Here is an 18,617-nt window from a genome sequence, read left to right on the forward strand (position 1 = left end):
TGGGCCAAATAAGCATTTCTCCTTAGTGCCATCTATCTTTCAACATATTCTTCCAGATTCCAATACCTTTTTGCTGTCCTAAGCCACCTAGTTAGTTCTGACTTGGTTGGAAAGTGCTCCCTTCTCAAAGAACTTCCAGATATGAGATAGAAATGTCATAATGTTAATTCATATTGAGTTGTCAGTGAACTCAATGATTTGAATCAAAGTGATTTTCAGAGGGAGGTCCTTTTGAATTGAAGCCCCTTAGAATCACATCTCCATTGCTGCCATTTCCTTGTGTCACTGGCTTGCCCCACAATTGAGTCCATGGTCTGTCTCACTTTTAATACAGATGTTCGTTTTTGTATTACTTAAGTATGTGTGAAATTTACTCATATAAAGCTGTCACTTGCTGGGATACAGAAGCATGGCTCCTCCTTGATCTGACCCCCTCCCCCCCACACCCACACACTCACAGATTTCATTATGGGTTGTCTTTCTCCATTAGTTTGTAAACTGTTTGAAAGGAGAGAAAATCTGGTTTTCTTTTTATATTTTGCACTCAACACAGTGCTGGATACATAACATAGTAAGCACTTAATACTCTTAATTTTCTTATTTGACATTAATAGTGTTTTGCAATTTGTAAAACATTTTGTTATGTCATCATTTGTAATGATTTCAGTTTTACTTTATGAAACTGAATTTTGTTCTTTTGATTAATTGATGGCCTATAGCCTTTTGCTTTTTATTACTTCAAAATCAATTCTTGATACGAAACTTTTTCTCCCATCGTCCCTAGTGAGTCCTCCCCTTGTCCAAAAAGGGGGAAAAAATCATCAAAAAAAAGATCAAATAAAATCCATGGACAAAAACCACTGAATCTAACAATATATTGCAGCTATGAGTTTGAATACTTAGTTACACTAATGTAATAGGCTCTTGGAAAAAAATTCCATGAAAAATTAATAATTGAACATTTGGGAATGATCAGGGATTAATAGAGAATGGAGAATTCGTTTTGAATTTTAAGATTTTCTTCCAAATTTTTGAAATTTTTATATCATTTTCATTTGTCACCATATCTTTTCCCCTGTGTTATTCCAACGAGCCATCCCTTATCACAATGAGTAAAAAAAAGAGAAATATCAGTTCAATAAAATTATCCAGAATAGCAAGTCTTAACAGCAGGTATTGTATTTCCTTTCTGTGCAAAGAAGGGAGGGAGAGGTGCTTACTTATCTCTTCATACTTTCCTATGTTCTTTATATTCATCTTTTCTTATAGCATAGTTATATGACATTGCTTTCTGTAACATAATTTGTTTAAATACCTCCCAGTCAGTGGGCAGCTTTTATTTCAATTAATTATTTAATCAACTGTTATTTCAATTAAATGTTAATTAACTATAATCCTCATTTAGGACAATTTCTTAGAGCTGGAGATTTAGCTATCCCTACATCTCTTAAACTTAAAAGTAATTTAGTCTACTTTCTTGGTATTTAGAGAGCCACTGTTACCACAGTTTCAGTAGTTTCAACAACTAATTGGTAGAAAATTATATTAACTCACTAGACTTTGGCTTAAAAAATATATCTTTTAGCTCACTATCTCTTCCACCAAGTCTCTATAGACATTGGAAACTCATTCTCAAAATACTAGTCATCAACATTATATTGAATTATGTTCAATATTCTATATGTCATGAGACAGAAAAGAAAGTAAAATATTTTGGAAAGATTCCCAATGCTCAGCCAAAATGATTTTCTGCATTTTCTTAATATCAAAAAAATCACAAAATGTTTCTTTTTCATGATGTCCGGGGAGAATGGCAGGTTGCCATTATGAAAATTTGTGTTTCCTAAACATTATTCTTGGCTTCTGGGATACCAGGGATAGTCTTAATGCAATGAATGTAAGAGTTGCATTTTCAGTATTCAAAGTTTGAGTTCATAAAATTGTGACTTAACAGTTTTGTCTTACTTTTGACATCAGCTCTATGTGGCTCATCGCTCTCATTGATAAAGGCACAAAGTTTATTTGTTAAAAGAATTGTAGATTCCATTTGTGATTGCTCTTCTGTGATTTTTGTCAATCTCATTTGTCTTTCCCACATGCTGTGGAATCTAAACCTTCATTTCCTCATTGTCACCACATGATGGCAGCAGGCTAACATGTGCCTAGGTGCTTTTTAAAAAAAGTCAATTGAATTTTTTTTTTTTCAAATTAAGAAATTGACTTGATTATTTCAAGATACAGGTGTAGTATTTTCACATTTTTTACCAAGTTTTACCAATGAAAAATGTTAAGGAAAATTTCATCAAGCAAAATAAATTTGTGTTTCAGTTCTCATTTATGAAATGCTTTTTTACTGCTTTTAGATTTTGCTGCAGTAGAGAACTAGATCTTTTTTTTTTTTTTAAGTCAGTTTAAATTTCTGTCCTTTTATAGTGCCCTGACCTTTGTATCACTCACTTTGGGATATGGACTATATCTTTTTTTTAATATATCTATCAAGGATCTTCTGTACATTGGGATTTATGTGTAATACTGATATAAAAATTTAAGTTTGAATACTTAATGTGTATAAACTTATAGAAGGCACTAATAATGATAAAATCTGTCATCATTCATGACCTGTTGCTTTTAAATATTTCTGGAGAAAACATTTATAATTTGAGAATGAAGTTAGGACATTTTTAGATTAACAGAGCTAAATTCTACCAATCACTCAAGTTGCCACTGGACTACCTGATCCCTCCTCCCAGGAAACTTAAAATCTATGTAGCAAACAATTAGAAAGCAACACAAATATTATGTAATGAAATACTACAATACTTTAATAAAATATGTGAGGGAATAAACATGATATAATTCAGTGAAAACTTAGACAAGTTTTGTGATCTTTACTAAGACATAAGTCATCTATAAATGAGGAGGTTGGGCTATTTGATATCTTCATTTTTTAGCTCTGATTTTCTGTGATTCTTCAGAGGTGTTACTTGCTTCTTAATGAAAATGAGAGAAAGGTGACGATCAATTTACAATTCCTCTTCAGATTGCCATATATTTGACAATAGTCCCCTTTCCAAGTAGCACCATAGTCCGCATATATACTTGTATTCAATTTTAAATTAAGATGATTGGTAAGTTGCATTGACAATAAACAATACAAAAAATTAAGTTGCCACCTGAAAGGTGATAGAAAACTGAAAGCAGTGTATAGTTCTGACTATATCCTGCTATTTCCTACAGGAAGTCTTGAGACCATTGTAAAAATGTATGCAATTTATTGTCTAGAAGCATAGGATGCTTTTTTTTTTTTATCCCATTGTGACGCTGCCTATTACCTCCACATACAAGTCAGCCCTTCTTAGAATACCAAGACAACACACTTTTAAAAAATGAGTATATATGTATTCTTATTTAACTATAAATCCTTGTTTGAACAAGCCTATTTTGGGTTAAAAGAACAGAACCATTGAGAACAAGGTACCTTTAGGAGTTCTGTTTTTTCTTTAATCACCAAAATTGTCTGTAGAACAATAGTGCCAAAATAGCATTACATTACAAAGAAGGCATAGCATAACAAAGCTATTCCTGTGGCCCAGTGCCTGAGCTATGGAACCAGTACTTGATTGACCTGCTATTAGTCTGTTAAATACGACAAAGATTCTTGCTTAGGTGTTCTGTATATAAAAACTTAAGTACTCTTAACATTGTCATTGGAGCTCATTTTGACCCATCTAGACTGTCACCATAAAGCCAAATACTAGGAAAACAAGAGAATGATGAATGGTGCAGTTTTTTCCTTCCCTTACAGAGTTGAAGGCATTTATTTTTCCTCGTTAATTCTTTATAAATATAAGCCCGGAAGTCACTGTCTTCCTACGTCTCAGAATGTTATTTTACTAGCAGCATACATTTTATGTAGGGAAACAATTTGAGGGCTTCATGGACTTCATTGTGATGGTACTTATCTGGTTTTGGCTGTAACCATGAGTCCTGACATGAATCTTACCCCTTTTAAGTTCATGCCATCTTTCCACTTGGAACCAAAAAGATGATTTTTTCATTTCAGTTTTACTGTCAGAATAACTTAAGATTTTTTGTGCATACCTAACTAAAACTTCAACTCTTCATTTTAAAAGGAATGTACCCCTGCCCCTCTGCTATTCTCTTTAGTTGTCTAGTAATTGGCAACTAATACTGTTATCAGGTATAAGATTGTGCTTGTATTTTGGATGGGGGGAAAGAAATGCATCATTGTTTTCCTTAAATCTAGTGTAGGCTTCCCTAAGAAATGTAGAATTTTCTTCAGTTATTTCCAGATATTATTCTGAGGAATGCATAGGTTTCACAAGATTGTCAAATGATTTCATGATTTCCCTGCCTGGAAGTCTGTTTACTGTGTGCCAAGTGCTAGCTCTTTGATAGTTAATTTTACTCATTTATAAGTACAGATGGTCAAATCTAAATACACTGAAATTGAGTCCCCACGTTTTCCCCCTCTGGACTATTCTGTATGAACGTGAACTTAGAACATGATGCAAGATGTTAAATTTTATTTGGATAGCTTTGATTTTTGAATGTTCTTTCCTTAGTTGTACATGTAAGATTGATCCTAATTTTATCATTTGCATTCTTGCTAAGAAACAAATTTGCCATTCTAAAATAAGTTAGCCAGAGAGTTGGACTGTTTCTTGTTGGCCATCATAAGTATTTCATTACACTGACTGCAATTCATTTTCCTGTGATATATAGATATATAGATATATAGATATATAAAATGGTCAAATTCATGCTTGTTTTTTAACACTCTCTTTTCCTCTCTCATTAGGTTCTTGGGGTGTCAATGTTTTAATCTGTGGTGAAGTCATTTTCTAAGTGGAAGAGGAAGTTTTTCAATAAAGTTGGGGTAGTAGATACAGTGAAATTCTGTACAGATTTTTCTCTAAGGAGAATGAAACATGCCTACCAAGATCAAGTGCATTGTGAGAGGCAGTTTTGTTTGCCTGAAAAAAAAAAAGAAAAGTAAAGGACAAGTAAACAATTTGAGGATAAGCTACAAGTTTTTGTTGGAAAGCAAATATTTTATTTATGTGCTATCAGTTGATTTTGAGTCATGAGAAGTATTCCCTCTTGTTTTTAATCTAACCATAATCTGAGAGGTACTTGATGCAGATTTAAGTTCTTTTCTCACACATTTATTTACTGGGTGTACTAAGTAGTCATGACCTCTGCTGGATTTTTTGTTTACATCCATGAACTGAAATGACAGATGGATTGATTTTTCCCATCCTGGGATTGTAGAACAGAAGAGTTTGGCATTTTAAATTTAGATGCTCAAAACTTCAATCAACAGAAGCTTTGTTTTAAGTACTGTAATCATGGAGAAAAGTAAACTTAGAAGCAGAACTTTTACAATTTTTTCACCTAAAATGTATTTTAAGATATTTTTGAAATTCAAAAGCTTCTCTAGCCTTCTCAGAAATATCCAGATGCAGTGAACTGCCAGAAGGTAACCAATCTCAGACATGCTTGCCCATTATCAACCCTGAAAGTTTGCTTGTCCTTTAAGAAAAAAAATGTAATGTTGTGAAATTCCTTCCAGTAGTGCCACTGTATTTTGTCTCCAAATAAAAGAAGCTTATTGTAGTATGTTTGCAGAAAAATTCTAAACAAAAATTATACAGCTTATTAGAGTGTGGGAATAGGGAATCTAAATTTTAAATAAAATTATATATATATATAAATTGGTGCTGATTTTATAATTGCGCAGTTTGTTTAGTTTTTTCTTACTTTTAAATTCCAACTTAAAATTATGAGGTTTCAGAAATATATTGAAAGTTTAACAATGTTTAAAAATAGAAAAGCATGAGTGTTCCATGCTTTAAAATGATTTTTAAATTTGTATTTTATATTGTTTTATCTATCTGTCTTTGCAAGCAGTCTTCAGGTTAAAGATACTTCTAACAGGTTACAGTACATTTCCTCTGTATGTAAATTAGATGGGATAATAGAAATTCATAACCCATAATATTCTTTGAAAGCTAAGCTTTAAACTTCATTTTGTGTCCTTTCACAAACAAATCAAAACAGAAAGTGGCGACCTGCCATTTTGACATCAACTCATTTTGCTAGGCTTAGGCAGCTAGACATCATTTAAAACAAAATATTAACTTATATTACATATGTATATTTTTTGTCAGTTGTCTCTCAGTTCTTGAGGTATATTCTTTTAATCATTCCATGCCTTACTATGCTTGCAATACAAGAACATCCCCGGATAGGTTAATTTTGAGAAAGGCTTCCTGTTTTTAGATTCCCAAAAGTAAACATTGGGCTGTGGTAGCCAAAAACCATAGTTTATGTAAGGGATTGTGATCAAATCTAAATATTTTACTAAATCAGGGGGTACTAACCAGCCCCAAACCAGACCTGCCTAACTCACTTTCATAAACAAATATTCTCATGTCTGAAAGTACTGCCTATGTTGTTTTCCACACCACTGCATTTAATAGAGCTGCTGAGAGGACTGTATATATGATTTTAAACTTAAGTTGATTTTTTTTCTCACTCTTGAAAAAGGAGCATTTCTTTGTGAAAGCAGTTCTTACAGCTTTGTTTTCAACCAGCTAAAAATGTTTTATATATTTACCTTAACCTGTTGTCCTCCACATTCTATTGTCCTAATTGTACTGTTTTCTGATTTGTATTTATGTCTTGAGACAGTAACTTTTTGAATAAAAATAAACCTACAGTATGTTGTATGTTTGCTCTTTTTGAATCACATGGGATGGGGGGAGGGCAACTAAAGTAAGCTTTATCCTGATGGAAATGTTATGTTTATAGGAATTCTTTTATCATGTCTTTTAAGTGTTTGTTTCAAAGTTGATATAATGTATGGAAAACAGCACTGTTTTATATTTGTAACAAATTGTACAAGTTTTTTAATGTGAATAAAGCACTAATTGGGTTAATAACTTAAAGTAGACAAGCTATGCAATCATGATTGTTTTAAATGTCTTTTAATGTGGGAGAAAGCTGTTAAAAACAACTGCTTTGTGGAATTGTCTCCAAAAACAACTCTGGTTAGCATTGAAGATATCGATGACCTTCAAAAGGTAAATGAAACTTGTTTTAGCAAATGAAAGGGAAGTCACCCACAGTGTGGTGTGATCACTTAGGTTGTAAATGAACTAGTTATAGTTTATTACGAGAGACTGGATAGTTAACGTTCACATGTAAACCATGACACTTGTCTTTGATTGAACATACTAAAAAGAATCAAAACTATTATAATCACATTAAATATTATTGAAAGGACTTTTATACATATCATGGGTGTGTTCTCAAGAACCTTTGCTCCTTTTAAGAAGTCAGGTTGGATTTATGATTTGAGTGAGGAGCAGCTCAACTTTCAAATGAAGCTGAGAGAGAGTGATATAAGGTTGAAGAGGGTCATTTCTTCCTAGGAAGAAATGTAAGTTTTGTGACATTAGCAAGGAAATCTTGGCGATGTAGGCAGTTTGGGAGAGAGATGCCTAGAGAGATTTCTGATTACTTCCAGTATGCTAAGCCTACTGCAGAGATCTTGGTAAAATAAAGAAGATAATGCATACTGTGTCTCCTAGTGCCTGGCCCATAGTAAGTACTGAACAAAGGCCTCTTAATTGAGATTGAAAAGCATTTGGGATCAATTTTTTTTTTCTGAGAAATCGTTTAGTTACTTGTTTCTAATTTTTTTTTAGTGATAAGGGTGACTCCATGGGGAAGGATGTTTATGATAGCATTGATCTTAAGTATTTTATTTTAAAATATTTAATAATTTACCAAAATTGAAAACTATGCTTAGGAATTTTTTAAAAGTAATGTAACAATATAATTAAATTGGGTCCAGTTCTTGTCAGTAGAGAAATTTCCCAACCACTCAAAGAATCTCAACTTTTAAAGCAGAAAATTTTCTGTACAACTCTCCCTGTGGCCCTATTCCCAACCCCCACCAGAAAATTAAAAAAAAAAATTACTGTGGTCTTCTTGAAAAATAGACTACTCAACAGCATTCAGTGATATACTGGAAACAGCAAACATAAATGGTAAGAAAAAATAATTTATAAGAACGATTCTTAGCTTATTTGCTGAATTTCCCTCAGTTCAAATTTGGCTCAATTTTTGAATGTGGACTACTTGATTAAACTGAGTTAGTTAGAAGGCATCATGCATTAAAGATATCTCAGTTTTGCAAAATTGCTATTGCCCAAATTTAACCTTATTTATATTGTTTACAGTTGGTTTGGGGAATGTTCCAACTTGAAACCAATGTTCTCCTTATTAGATTTCAATATTCATATATAAGTTGTCATGTTAGGGCAAAATAATCAGTATCTTTTTACAAAAGAAAACATTAATATTCAGACATGGGTTCTTTAAATATGAATTTTTATGCCCTATATTAAAGCTTGATTTTATATATCCCTTTTCATGCACAGGACACTAATTTGGCAGAAATTAAAATTCTGTTCAATTTAAATGTTTTGGTTTCATACAACCTAAACAAACCTATTTTGGATTAATTTTTACTTCCCTTTTATTCTGCTGCAGCATTATCTTTGTTGTCTCACTTTCCCCAAGGTTTTTCTTTTCGGGTAGTTTAGAGAATGACATTTTTGATGTCATTGAGTAGGTGTTATTTCACAAGTAATTTTGAATACTTGTACTTGTGGTTGAGCTGAAAGCCCATGTAACATTGGATTTGCCCTTTTCCACATAAAGTTTTTCACAAAAAATATTTCCTCTTGAAGAAATATCTTTATCAAAGGGCAAAATTTCTCAGATTTTTTTTTCCCCTTACATAAAGGGTTGGTATCTTGTCCGTCCATTGTTTGTCATTACTTCATTTTATCAGACTTCCTGGTTATCTGCTACTGAAAAGCTGTAGTAGTCATATATAGTGAACTCCAATTTGCTGATCTGGTTTGGTCATCAGTCTTACAGTCTTAACTGACTCTTTTCTCCTCCCCCACTCTCTCCTATTTTCTTCAGTGCTTTTTCTTCTTCTATGGGTCCTCTAATGATGTTTTGGAGAAGAGATCTCATTGCCTGAAAAAAAAAAAGTTCTGATTGCTGACGCATTTACAAGTGTATGAATCCATTGCTAAGTTCTTAACAGTGTTAGATATCTGTGAGGTGCCTAAATACGTGTTGTTTTTCTCACAGTTTTCAGCATTTAGTAACTGCCTACAGATTTTATGTATAATCCCATACCGTATCAGAAATGAAAGGACACATCCAGTCCTTAGCTTACAGAAGCTTTCTACTGTTCTCAAGGCTGAGTCTTACTAACTTTACCCTAAAGTGCCAGTCCTCTCTCAAACAGATCAAAGGCCACTTTAGGGCTTTTCCCCCTTATTTTGTTTTTCAATTAAGAGGTATTTATTTTCTTTCTCACCTTCATTAGTAAAAGAAGAAAAAACACTCATAAAAATATGCATAGTCAAGCAAAACATTTCCAAAAATGTATGTCGTCTTCTACATCTTGAATCCACCTCTTCAGGAATTGATAACAAGGTTTGTCATCAGTTCTTTGGAATCGTGATTGTTCATTGCATTGATTGAAGTTCTTAGGTTTTTCAAAGTTTTTTATTGTATAAATTGTTCTCGTGTTTCTACTTCACTCTGCATCATTTCATAAAGACTCTTAAATTTCATCTCATGTTTTTTCATTTTATCGTAATTTCTCAAAGCACAATCTTCAGTTTCCTGCTTTTGTCATTCATGAACACTTTCATAAATAATTTGGAACACATGAGTCCTTTACCTCTGGCATACAAAGACAGTAAAAGGAAAACACTGTCACGTTTTGGCACTACCCTCCCCCTAACCTACCCCCCCCCCCCATAGTGCTCTTGCCTGGGTCAGCAAAACATTTTTGTTTAATGGTAACACTTTTATGGCATCTGGGGTGACTTCAGACTATAACTGCAAAGATAATCACCCCAATTCCCTTTCCCCTTTCTGGGATGCCATTAAAGTTTATGCTCTGGCCTCGGACACTTGCCACTTACTGGCTGTGTGACCTTGGCAAGCCCCTTAACCCTGATTGCCTCACATCCAGGGCCATCTGTAGGCATCCAAATTCATATCTGGTCGCTGAACCCAGATGGCTCCAGACTTTTTAGCACAGCACCCCTTCACTCAAATCCAATGTCATGGCATCGCATCACATCCCCGATGTCATGGTCTTCCAGGATGAAGGACAAAACGTCAGAATTCACAGTGCCTGTCTGATGACAGTAGAGTAGATAAATTCTCTTCCCGGGTCCCTTTGGGCTCTATACAATAATATGACACATGTTCCTTCAAATCTCCAAAGAGGATTACTAAGGTAAGAAGATTTTCAGATTGGACATTGGATTTTTGTGTTTCTTTAATCCAAGAAGCGCTACCTTACAACAGGGGCCAGGCCGAGTCCTAGGCAAGAAATGTGGTTGCCCTCAAGTGCCAAATTGAATTGTCTGCTTCGAATTATAAGCCCATTACTAAATTGATGGTTTCTGTTTTCAGGATGGAAGTCTTTTTAGGAGGGAAGACCAATAGAGTAGGGCCTGGCACCTGAATATGAAACTGAAGGCAAATTAACTAGATTGAAAAAAACACTAAGAGTAGAATTATATTAGACTTGTTGGGGCGGATCTCAGGAGGATCTCTAATGGAATAGTTCGATATTAGAACCTTTTAAATTTGTTGCATATCTTGCTGTGGCTGGAGAAGAGAAGAAAGGAGAATTGAATATAGAATTTTGGTAAAACATTGTTTATTGGAGCAGACCTGGTAGAATGGAATGAAAGGTCCTGGGTTCAAATTCCACCTCTGCCACTAAGGTCACTTCAGACAAGCCCAAGTTTCATCTGCTCACTGCGGCAGATGAATTGTGATATCCTTGACCCCTTTCTCCATCACACCCCTCCAACCCAATTGGCTCATGATCTGAATGTTTCCAGCGCTCCTCATTCTTAGAAGGTTAGACCGCCATCCCTTTGCAAAGTGCTTCACAAAACACGATATTAGCTATTCTGTTGACAAAGGAAAAGATCTAGGAGAGGCCAAATGACTTGATTTGGACTCCAGCCCCAAATACTCGATTCTCAGTGGAACAATTAATACAATAACAACTGTTGTAAGGAAAGTTCTGAAGAATTGAGGAACTCTTGATCAACACGGTGGCCTATAATAATTCATGATGAAATACGGTGCCCACTGCCAGATAAAGAAGTGTAGGTTAATTATTCTCATGTCCCTTTTTTTTGAAGGGAGGTGGATATGGCTAATCCAGGAATTTATTTTCCATAACCATACATGTTTGTAATGGGTTTTTGTTTTTCTTGCTTTTTTGGGTGAGGGTTGGGGAGAATTTAGAGGTGAAAATAAAAATGAATTAAGTACTGGGTTCTTTGCATTAAACCATACTGAAATCTAGCCAGCATTCCATTCTCTTGTTAGCAAATCTATACTGGGAATGTTAAGTTCTAAAAGCCTTCTGTGCTGACTCTCCCAGATCATATTTGCCTATAAACAATTCAATTCAATAAATATTAAGTAGCTACAGGTACCAGGGACTGTGTTGAGTGCTGGGTGATACAAAAAAGCAAAGCAAAAGATAGTCCCTGCACTGTCAGAGCTCATAATCTAATAGGTAAAAGAACATGAAAACGTGTGTTTGTATGTGTGTGTGTGTGTGGCTGATGACTTCACTGAAATCCAGTTCTCTTGCATGGCATCACCTCCCAGATGATATGGCCTTCAAGAATGAGGGACAAACAACACAATCACCATATGGGGGGAAGAGGTTCTAGACCCCAAAGCACACATACATATAAAAAGTTATTTTTTAATCTTATTTCTGAAATATATATTTAAGAAATAAGATTAACAAATAAAAAGAGGGAAAGCATTGCAATTAAGAGGAGTTAGGGAAAGTGATCTGTGGAAGGTGGGGTTCTAGTTGAGACAAGGGAAGTCAGGGAGTTGAAATGGATGAGGGGCCGGTATATGGGGGGGGGGAACAGCCAGAGAATGGAACAGCTATGACAACAGCTAGTGACTTACTCCAATACTGTGAGTGGGGGCTCAGGCACTGGCAAGCAGGGGAAATTTGGGGGCCAGTTGCTATCCTCTGCTCTCTGCTGGCCACCTGCATGGGCACATGAGTAATTCTTAGAAAATGTAAACTCTTTCATGACCTGACATTTCGTGAGAAGCAAAATATTGGAGCTTTTAGATAGATTTTGCTACGTTAACAGTTTCTCCTAGCTAGGAGAAACTTTAGGCCATTCATTCTGATCCATAGCTGAATTAGAATCCTTTCAAAAGGGATCATTTCAAATTTTGAGCATCTCTAGTGGATGAGAAGCTTTGCCTGATATCATATACAGGCTATCATTAACTCAGCAGACATGGTTGCAAAGTTGCAAATATTGTCATAAATTGAACCTTATTTTCATTTTGATTGAGTTGTAGGGGAAGAGGTTCTAGGCTTCGGTTCAAATCCCACTGATGCCACCTATGTGATCTTGGAGAAGTCACTGAACTACTCAGTCTCAGGTTCCACACATATAAAAATAGGGACCTTTGATCTAGATGACCTCCACAGTCTCTTCTAGTCCTAAATCTAGGGTCCCAGTTTCCCCTCAGAACTGTCCTTTGTTCCTGTTGGCTCTGAAGTGACTCCAGCAGTGTGGTCTTCTCAGCCTGGAATTCTTTTCCCAAGCTCCTAAGCAGTGTTTAGCATTCTGACCAAAAGGAAAGCTGCAGGTGAAACTTTTCATCATTGTGACCTTCTGATCCATAATGGACAAAGTACTGGGTTTGAGGTTCAGAAACCCTGGCATCTCAGTTTGGGTCCCAAGTCTGCTTGTGTGCCCGTAAGAAAGTCAGCTGAGCTCCATTTCTCTTTCTCTGAAATAAGAAGGGTGGACTGGCAAAGTCTTGCCATCTGCTTGCTTTGTACATTCATGTGCCCGTACTTTGAAGTTTTTGAAAGCAAAGACTACCTCTGGTGTCCTGTAAAATGTGTACCTTGCTGGGACTGCGAGAGGACCTGTGTGCTACTTGGGAAAAGCAGATGGTATCTTGGGGTCTACAAATTCTTCCCCACCCCCACACCTGCAGTTGTGAAGGGAGTGGGGCGAGCGGGCCTTCGATGGGCTCAGTATATCACACACACAATTACCATTTGTTACCTTGGGTGATAGTTCCAAGAAACAGAGATGTGCCTCTTTTCAGCTGCAGTTAAACCACAGTTTTGGAGTGATTGCAGCTCGTGATCATCTTACATCTTCCTTAGCATGTTGTTTTCACAGCTTCACATTCTGCCTGTCTAAAAAAATAAGTAGTTTCAAAAATGAGTCTAAAACCACATCCACCTGGTTTCCTTACTCCTCCTAGTAAATGGCACTTATCAATACTGAGACTTCTGGGGCTGCCTGTGACCCCATTGCTAAGGTCCTCTGGGAGGCCAAATGATGACTGAATTCGGTGACTTATTTCCTTCGGCTGTAGCATGGGGAGGATAATATTTGCAATGGGGTTTTTATCATGGCAAGTGGAAAGAGCACTGCCTCAGGAGTCAGAGGACCGGAGTTCAAATTCTGATGATATGTGTGACCTTGGAAAAGTCACTTCTCTCTGGGCCTCTTTTGAGGGAATGGCCTTTGAGTTCCCTTCTAGCTCTACATCTAGGATCCACTGTGAGCCCTGACCTTCTGAATATGCTTTCACAACCTCAGTGCCGGGGGTTCTTTGCCTTCTTTGTGCCCTGGATTTCTTGGGCAGTCCAATGAAGCTATGCACCCTTTCTCAGAACAACGTTTTTAAATGCGTAAAATAAAATGCATAAAAATACCGAATGTTAAAACTTGTTTTTTCAACTGGGGAAAAAAATCAAATTAAAAAAAGAGCAAAATGAAATGCAGATGATTTCAAAAAGAAACCAAAGGTTGGTGAAAATAAAGATGCAATTTTTTTCACCATCCAAGTTCACACATACACTCTGAAATCTATCCACAGCCCCCAGGTTGAGAATGTCTCTCTCAAGTGGTATGTACTGATCAGCTCTCATTTTGCACTGGAATAGTAGCTCTGTTGTTACCATTGCTTTCTCAGACCCACTAACAATTCACATATTTTCTAACTCTCCTTTCTCAGTAGGCACCTTGATCTTTATTGATTTTGGATCTTAGAAGTTGGCTTTTGGTATTAACCACCTTGTAGATGGGAGAAGGGGGGGGGTGATAGGTTCCTGCCCTAGCAGTTTGCTGGGAGGTCTGCTCCATAGTTGAACAAAGGTACTTTCCCTCACCCTTCCTCTAAGCTTACTCCAATTCCCTATCACCTCCTTTCTTTGTCCCAAGGTTTCCAGGTCCATATGCAACACAGGATGATGGAAACACTCCAGACCTGGAACCCAAAGAGCTGTGGTGTCAAACAATGAATAAACACTGGGATACAAAGGCAAAAGGGAGACAGTCCTTGCTCTCAGGGAGCTCACTTCCTTACATCTAAGGTATATTCAAGACTCAAAAGAAGCAGCCAGAAAATACCTTGGAGAGGAAGACACAGTGTTTACTACCTATGTGACTATGGGCAAAGTCTCTTTCTTTCTCTGAACCTATTTCCATTTTGTAAAATTGTGGGTTGGAACTAGAGGATCCCCAAACTCTAAATCCTCTAAAGTTTGCAATGTTGGCTGCTACTTTTGAGCGTTTTATGAAAACAGTAAACATTTACAACTTAATATGCAAAGAAAGTTGAAAATAGCATTTTCAGACAGCATTTGAAATTGTTTGGAACTTATTTTCATAATTATATAAAACATATTTTCTCATTGAGAGATGAGGATTTCAAGATGAATAACATCTGATTTTAAAAAAAATAAAAAAAATATCCAAACCCTGGAATTAAGCCACAGTCTTTCATTGCCTGGATTTTTATGTAAAAATGAATGTTTGTCCAAATGAGTTGAAATAGAAAGGAACACACTTTCTCATACTTTTACACAATCACTATGTTCTTTAAGGTTGTCTAGAACAAGAAGCTTGATGTATAGCCACTTTAGAACTGAGGTCTTTCCAATCCCAAAAGTATTATTTACCTACAAGAAAAAAGAACAATTAATTTGATAAAAATAGGGAGCTATTTTTAAAATCAGTATAATTGATGATCCATTAAATTTAATACAAAAAAGGGGGAAATGAAAACCAACAAAATTACAAATAAAAAGTAGCAACCACAACAAAGGCAAGAAATTTATAATATTAAGGAATGCTCATAGTGATGTTCTCAACAAATTATAAAATTTAAAGGATATAGATGATTCTTTATAAAAAATGTAAATGACTAAAACTAGTGATGTAAACAGACCAAGAGGAATTAAGATGTCATTACTCCATTAAAAAAAAAACTGTCCAAATGGGCTTATAGCTGAATGACTTCAAATATTCCAAAAATAAATAATTTCTATATTTAATAAACAAACAGAATATTTAATAAACACTTATACTGTGTCAGGCATTATCTTAAGAGATACAAATACAAGTCAGTAAGACAATCCCTACCTTCCAGGAGCTTATAATGTTTGTTCTTCATTTTTTGAAGAAGACCATGACATCAAGTAGATGATGTCATGACAAGCATGTAAATGGGATTTGAGTGAGGGGGCTGCTGTGCTAAGTGGGAAAAGACAAGACATGGAAAAGAGCTGGAAAGTGAAAGACGGAAGACTGGATATGAGCAGCGATTTGGCATGGGATGCCTAGCAAGTGTTGTGGAGCTCTGTTTCTAGAGAAAAAAATACACAAATTCACCTCTTGGAGTTGTATGGATTCCAAGCTTACCTTGAAGTGGAGGTGATGTGGTTTAGAGTTTGTGACTGAGAAGTGATTATATATTATTCATAAATCTAGAGAAAGATAATACCTACTTCTTTTTCCAAATGAGTCAACAAGGCAGGGTGGTCCTAGGGAAAGAAGTCTGGTTTTGCTACTTCCTGAAAGTTTTCTTCTTTGTAGAATGAGAATATCAGACTAGATTCCCTCTGAAGTCCCTCCCTAGATCTAAAGACTATACTCCTACTTTGGGGGTCTATGGAAAACACTGAGACAGGAGAATTGACTAGATTTTCCTATTTTTGTTGTTTCCTACACACGTGGGCAATTATTCTCTAATTTTACTTTCCCCCTCAGTACAGAGGCCTTTCTCAACATTTGTTCATATTTGTATGCTGCTGAACCAAGTTGGAAGAATCATTAACTGTATTAACAGTATTCACTATAACTTTATGTTATGTAATCTCAACTGAATATTGATGCTAGATAAGCCTTCTCTAATTTACTCACTATCCCATTCTACCACAACATCTTTTCCAAACCTTCTCATCCCTCCTTAAATCTCCCATGGCTCTCCCTATTCTCGTCATCTCAGCTGAGAATCTTGTTTCATATTTCACTTAAAATATTGAGGCCATTCTTTGGGAGGTGTCTATTCTTCCCCTTCCTCACTTCATACCATTTGGTTGCTTTTTGCTCCTATCTCCTCCTTCATCCTATTCTCATATGTTTAAGGGAAATCCCCTTAAAACGGATAGATAAACTATTCCATCTCTCCTCACCAAGAGATTGTTCCCTCTGTCATGCCTACTCTCTTATCTTCGCTCTTTCCCTGTCTATTGGCTCTTTTCCTACTGTCTACAAACATTTCTTTATCTCCTCCATTCTCAAAAATACCCTCACTTAATAGATCCATATATAGTATATATATATATAATATATAATAATATATATATAATATAATAATATATACTATATATACTATATATATATATAATAGATCCACATATATTATATATCTCCTCCTTTTTATGCCTCAACTCTTTTGAGAAGACCATCTATAATCAATTCCTCTACCATCCATCCTCCCTGTAATCTCGATTCACAACCTAGGTGTCATCCTCCCTCTTTTACTATCTTTCACCCCACACATCCAATCAGTTGTCAAGTTCTGTTGAAATTTTTCTTCACAACATCTCTTTCATATAATCCCCTATTTGCTCTGATACTGCTATCACCCTGGTACAGGCCTTCATATCCTCAAACCCGGACTAATGCTGTCCTTATACTTGAGCTTCTTCCATCAAATGTCTCGACACTCCAGTCTATCTTCCCCTCAACTGTCAAATTTATTTTCCTAAAACATAGCTCACTCCATTTATAAACTGCAGTGGCTTCCTCTCTATCATATTTAGATTCAAATAGAAAATCTTCGTTTGGTTTTTAAAATCCTTGATAATCTGGTTTCTCCATAACTTCTGACCTTTCTAGGATTCTGACATCATTCCCTCTTAGCCCCCACTATATATCCTGTGATCCAATGATACTGGCTTTTTTGCTGTTTCTAGCAGAAAATACTGTATTTCCCAACTCTGGATTTTCAGATCTAGAATGCTCTCCACCCTCATCTCTGCTTCCTGGTTTCTCTGACTTCCTTCAAGTCTAGAATCCTATCTTTTATAGGAAAGCTTTCCTATTCTACCTTAGTTTTAGTGTCTTACTTCTGTTGACTCTCTCCAATTGATCATGTATACGATTTGTTTGTTTATAATTGTTTACGTATTGTCTTCCTCATTAGATTGTGAGTTCCTTGAAGGTGGAGACTGGTTTTTAATTTTCTTTATATCCTCAGGGCTAAGTCCAGTGCCTTGCATATAAGAGCTGTTTAATAATGTTTGTCCTTCATTTTTTTTTTAGGTTTTTGCAAGGCAATGGTGTTAAGTGGTTTGCCCAAGGCCACACAGCTAGGTAATTATTAAATGTCTGAGGCCGGATTTGAACTCAGGTACTCCTGACTCCAGGTCTGGTGCTCTATCCACTGCTGCTACCTAGCTGCCCCTGTTTGTCCTTCATTTTTGAAGAAGACCAATGACCTCACAGTATGATATCTTGACTCATGGATGAATTGGATTGAAGTGAGGCAGAGCTGTCAGCCTTACTCTTTCTTCCAGAGTCTTTGAAGTTCAGTGGCAAGACAAAAGTCAGGACAACTTGTGATGGATTATGGTGCAGTGGACGCCCTTGGCATCTTCCATGTCTAACCAGCTCAAAGTGCTCCACATGCCTACTTCAGTTGCCTTCATGGCTGTTGGAACAAATTGTTCTTATTCAGCCATTCCACCAGGGCAAGTCTTCACATGCTTGGGGTCAGACACCCTACTATGTCACTGATGGGTTTGTGCCCTGTTGGTTACACTCAACCTGGTGTAAGCTATATGCTGAAATGAATTACCAAGGTGTAGACACTGTGGTTGCTACAACTTTTTAGAGCATAGGTGAGAGTTGAGTTCCAGGTGGACACCAAAGGTATCCAAAGGAGCAACCCTCATACCAGAGGTGTTAGTCCTTCTGAACACTCCAGAGACCACAGTAGGTTCTTTATAAACACTTGACTTGACAACTTTTTATGGTTAACCACTCTACCCAGAGAAGAAAGGAACAGCTACAGACACAGACAGAATTTTGTATCTTAATGAGGTTTATGGAAGGATATTTTTTCCTAACCAGTAGAGGTCTTAGGAAGTCAGGAAA

The 18,617-nt window shown here is 36.1% G+C and overlaps 1 protein-coding gene across 2 annotated transcripts in view; it reads left to right on the forward strand.

The window, feature by feature from the left end:
- STAG2 (STAG2 cohesin complex component) overlaps positions 1-8,264 on the forward strand; it is a 137,156-nt gene extending 128,892 nt beyond the window's left edge. The window contains exon 33 of one of the 2 annotated variants that reach the window (XM_074208614.1): positions 4,823-8,264. In XM_074208614.1, coding sequence (XP_074064715.1) covers positions 4,823-4,846 — 24 coding nt within the window. In that variant the 3' untranslated portion in view covers positions 4,847-8,264. The remainder of the gene's footprint in view (positions 1-4,822) is intronic. The other variant, XM_074208613.1, reaches the window with a different exon arrangement.
- Positions 8,265-18,617: the final 10,353 nt, after the last annotated feature.

Source organism: Macrotis lagotis, chromosome X (assembly GCF_037893015.1).
Source record: "Macrotis lagotis isolate mMagLag1 chromosome X, bilby.v1.9.chrom.fasta, whole genome shotgun sequence".
Taxonomy (NCBI): domain Eukaryota; kingdom Metazoa; phylum Chordata; class Mammalia; order Peramelemorphia; family Peramelidae; genus Macrotis; species Macrotis lagotis.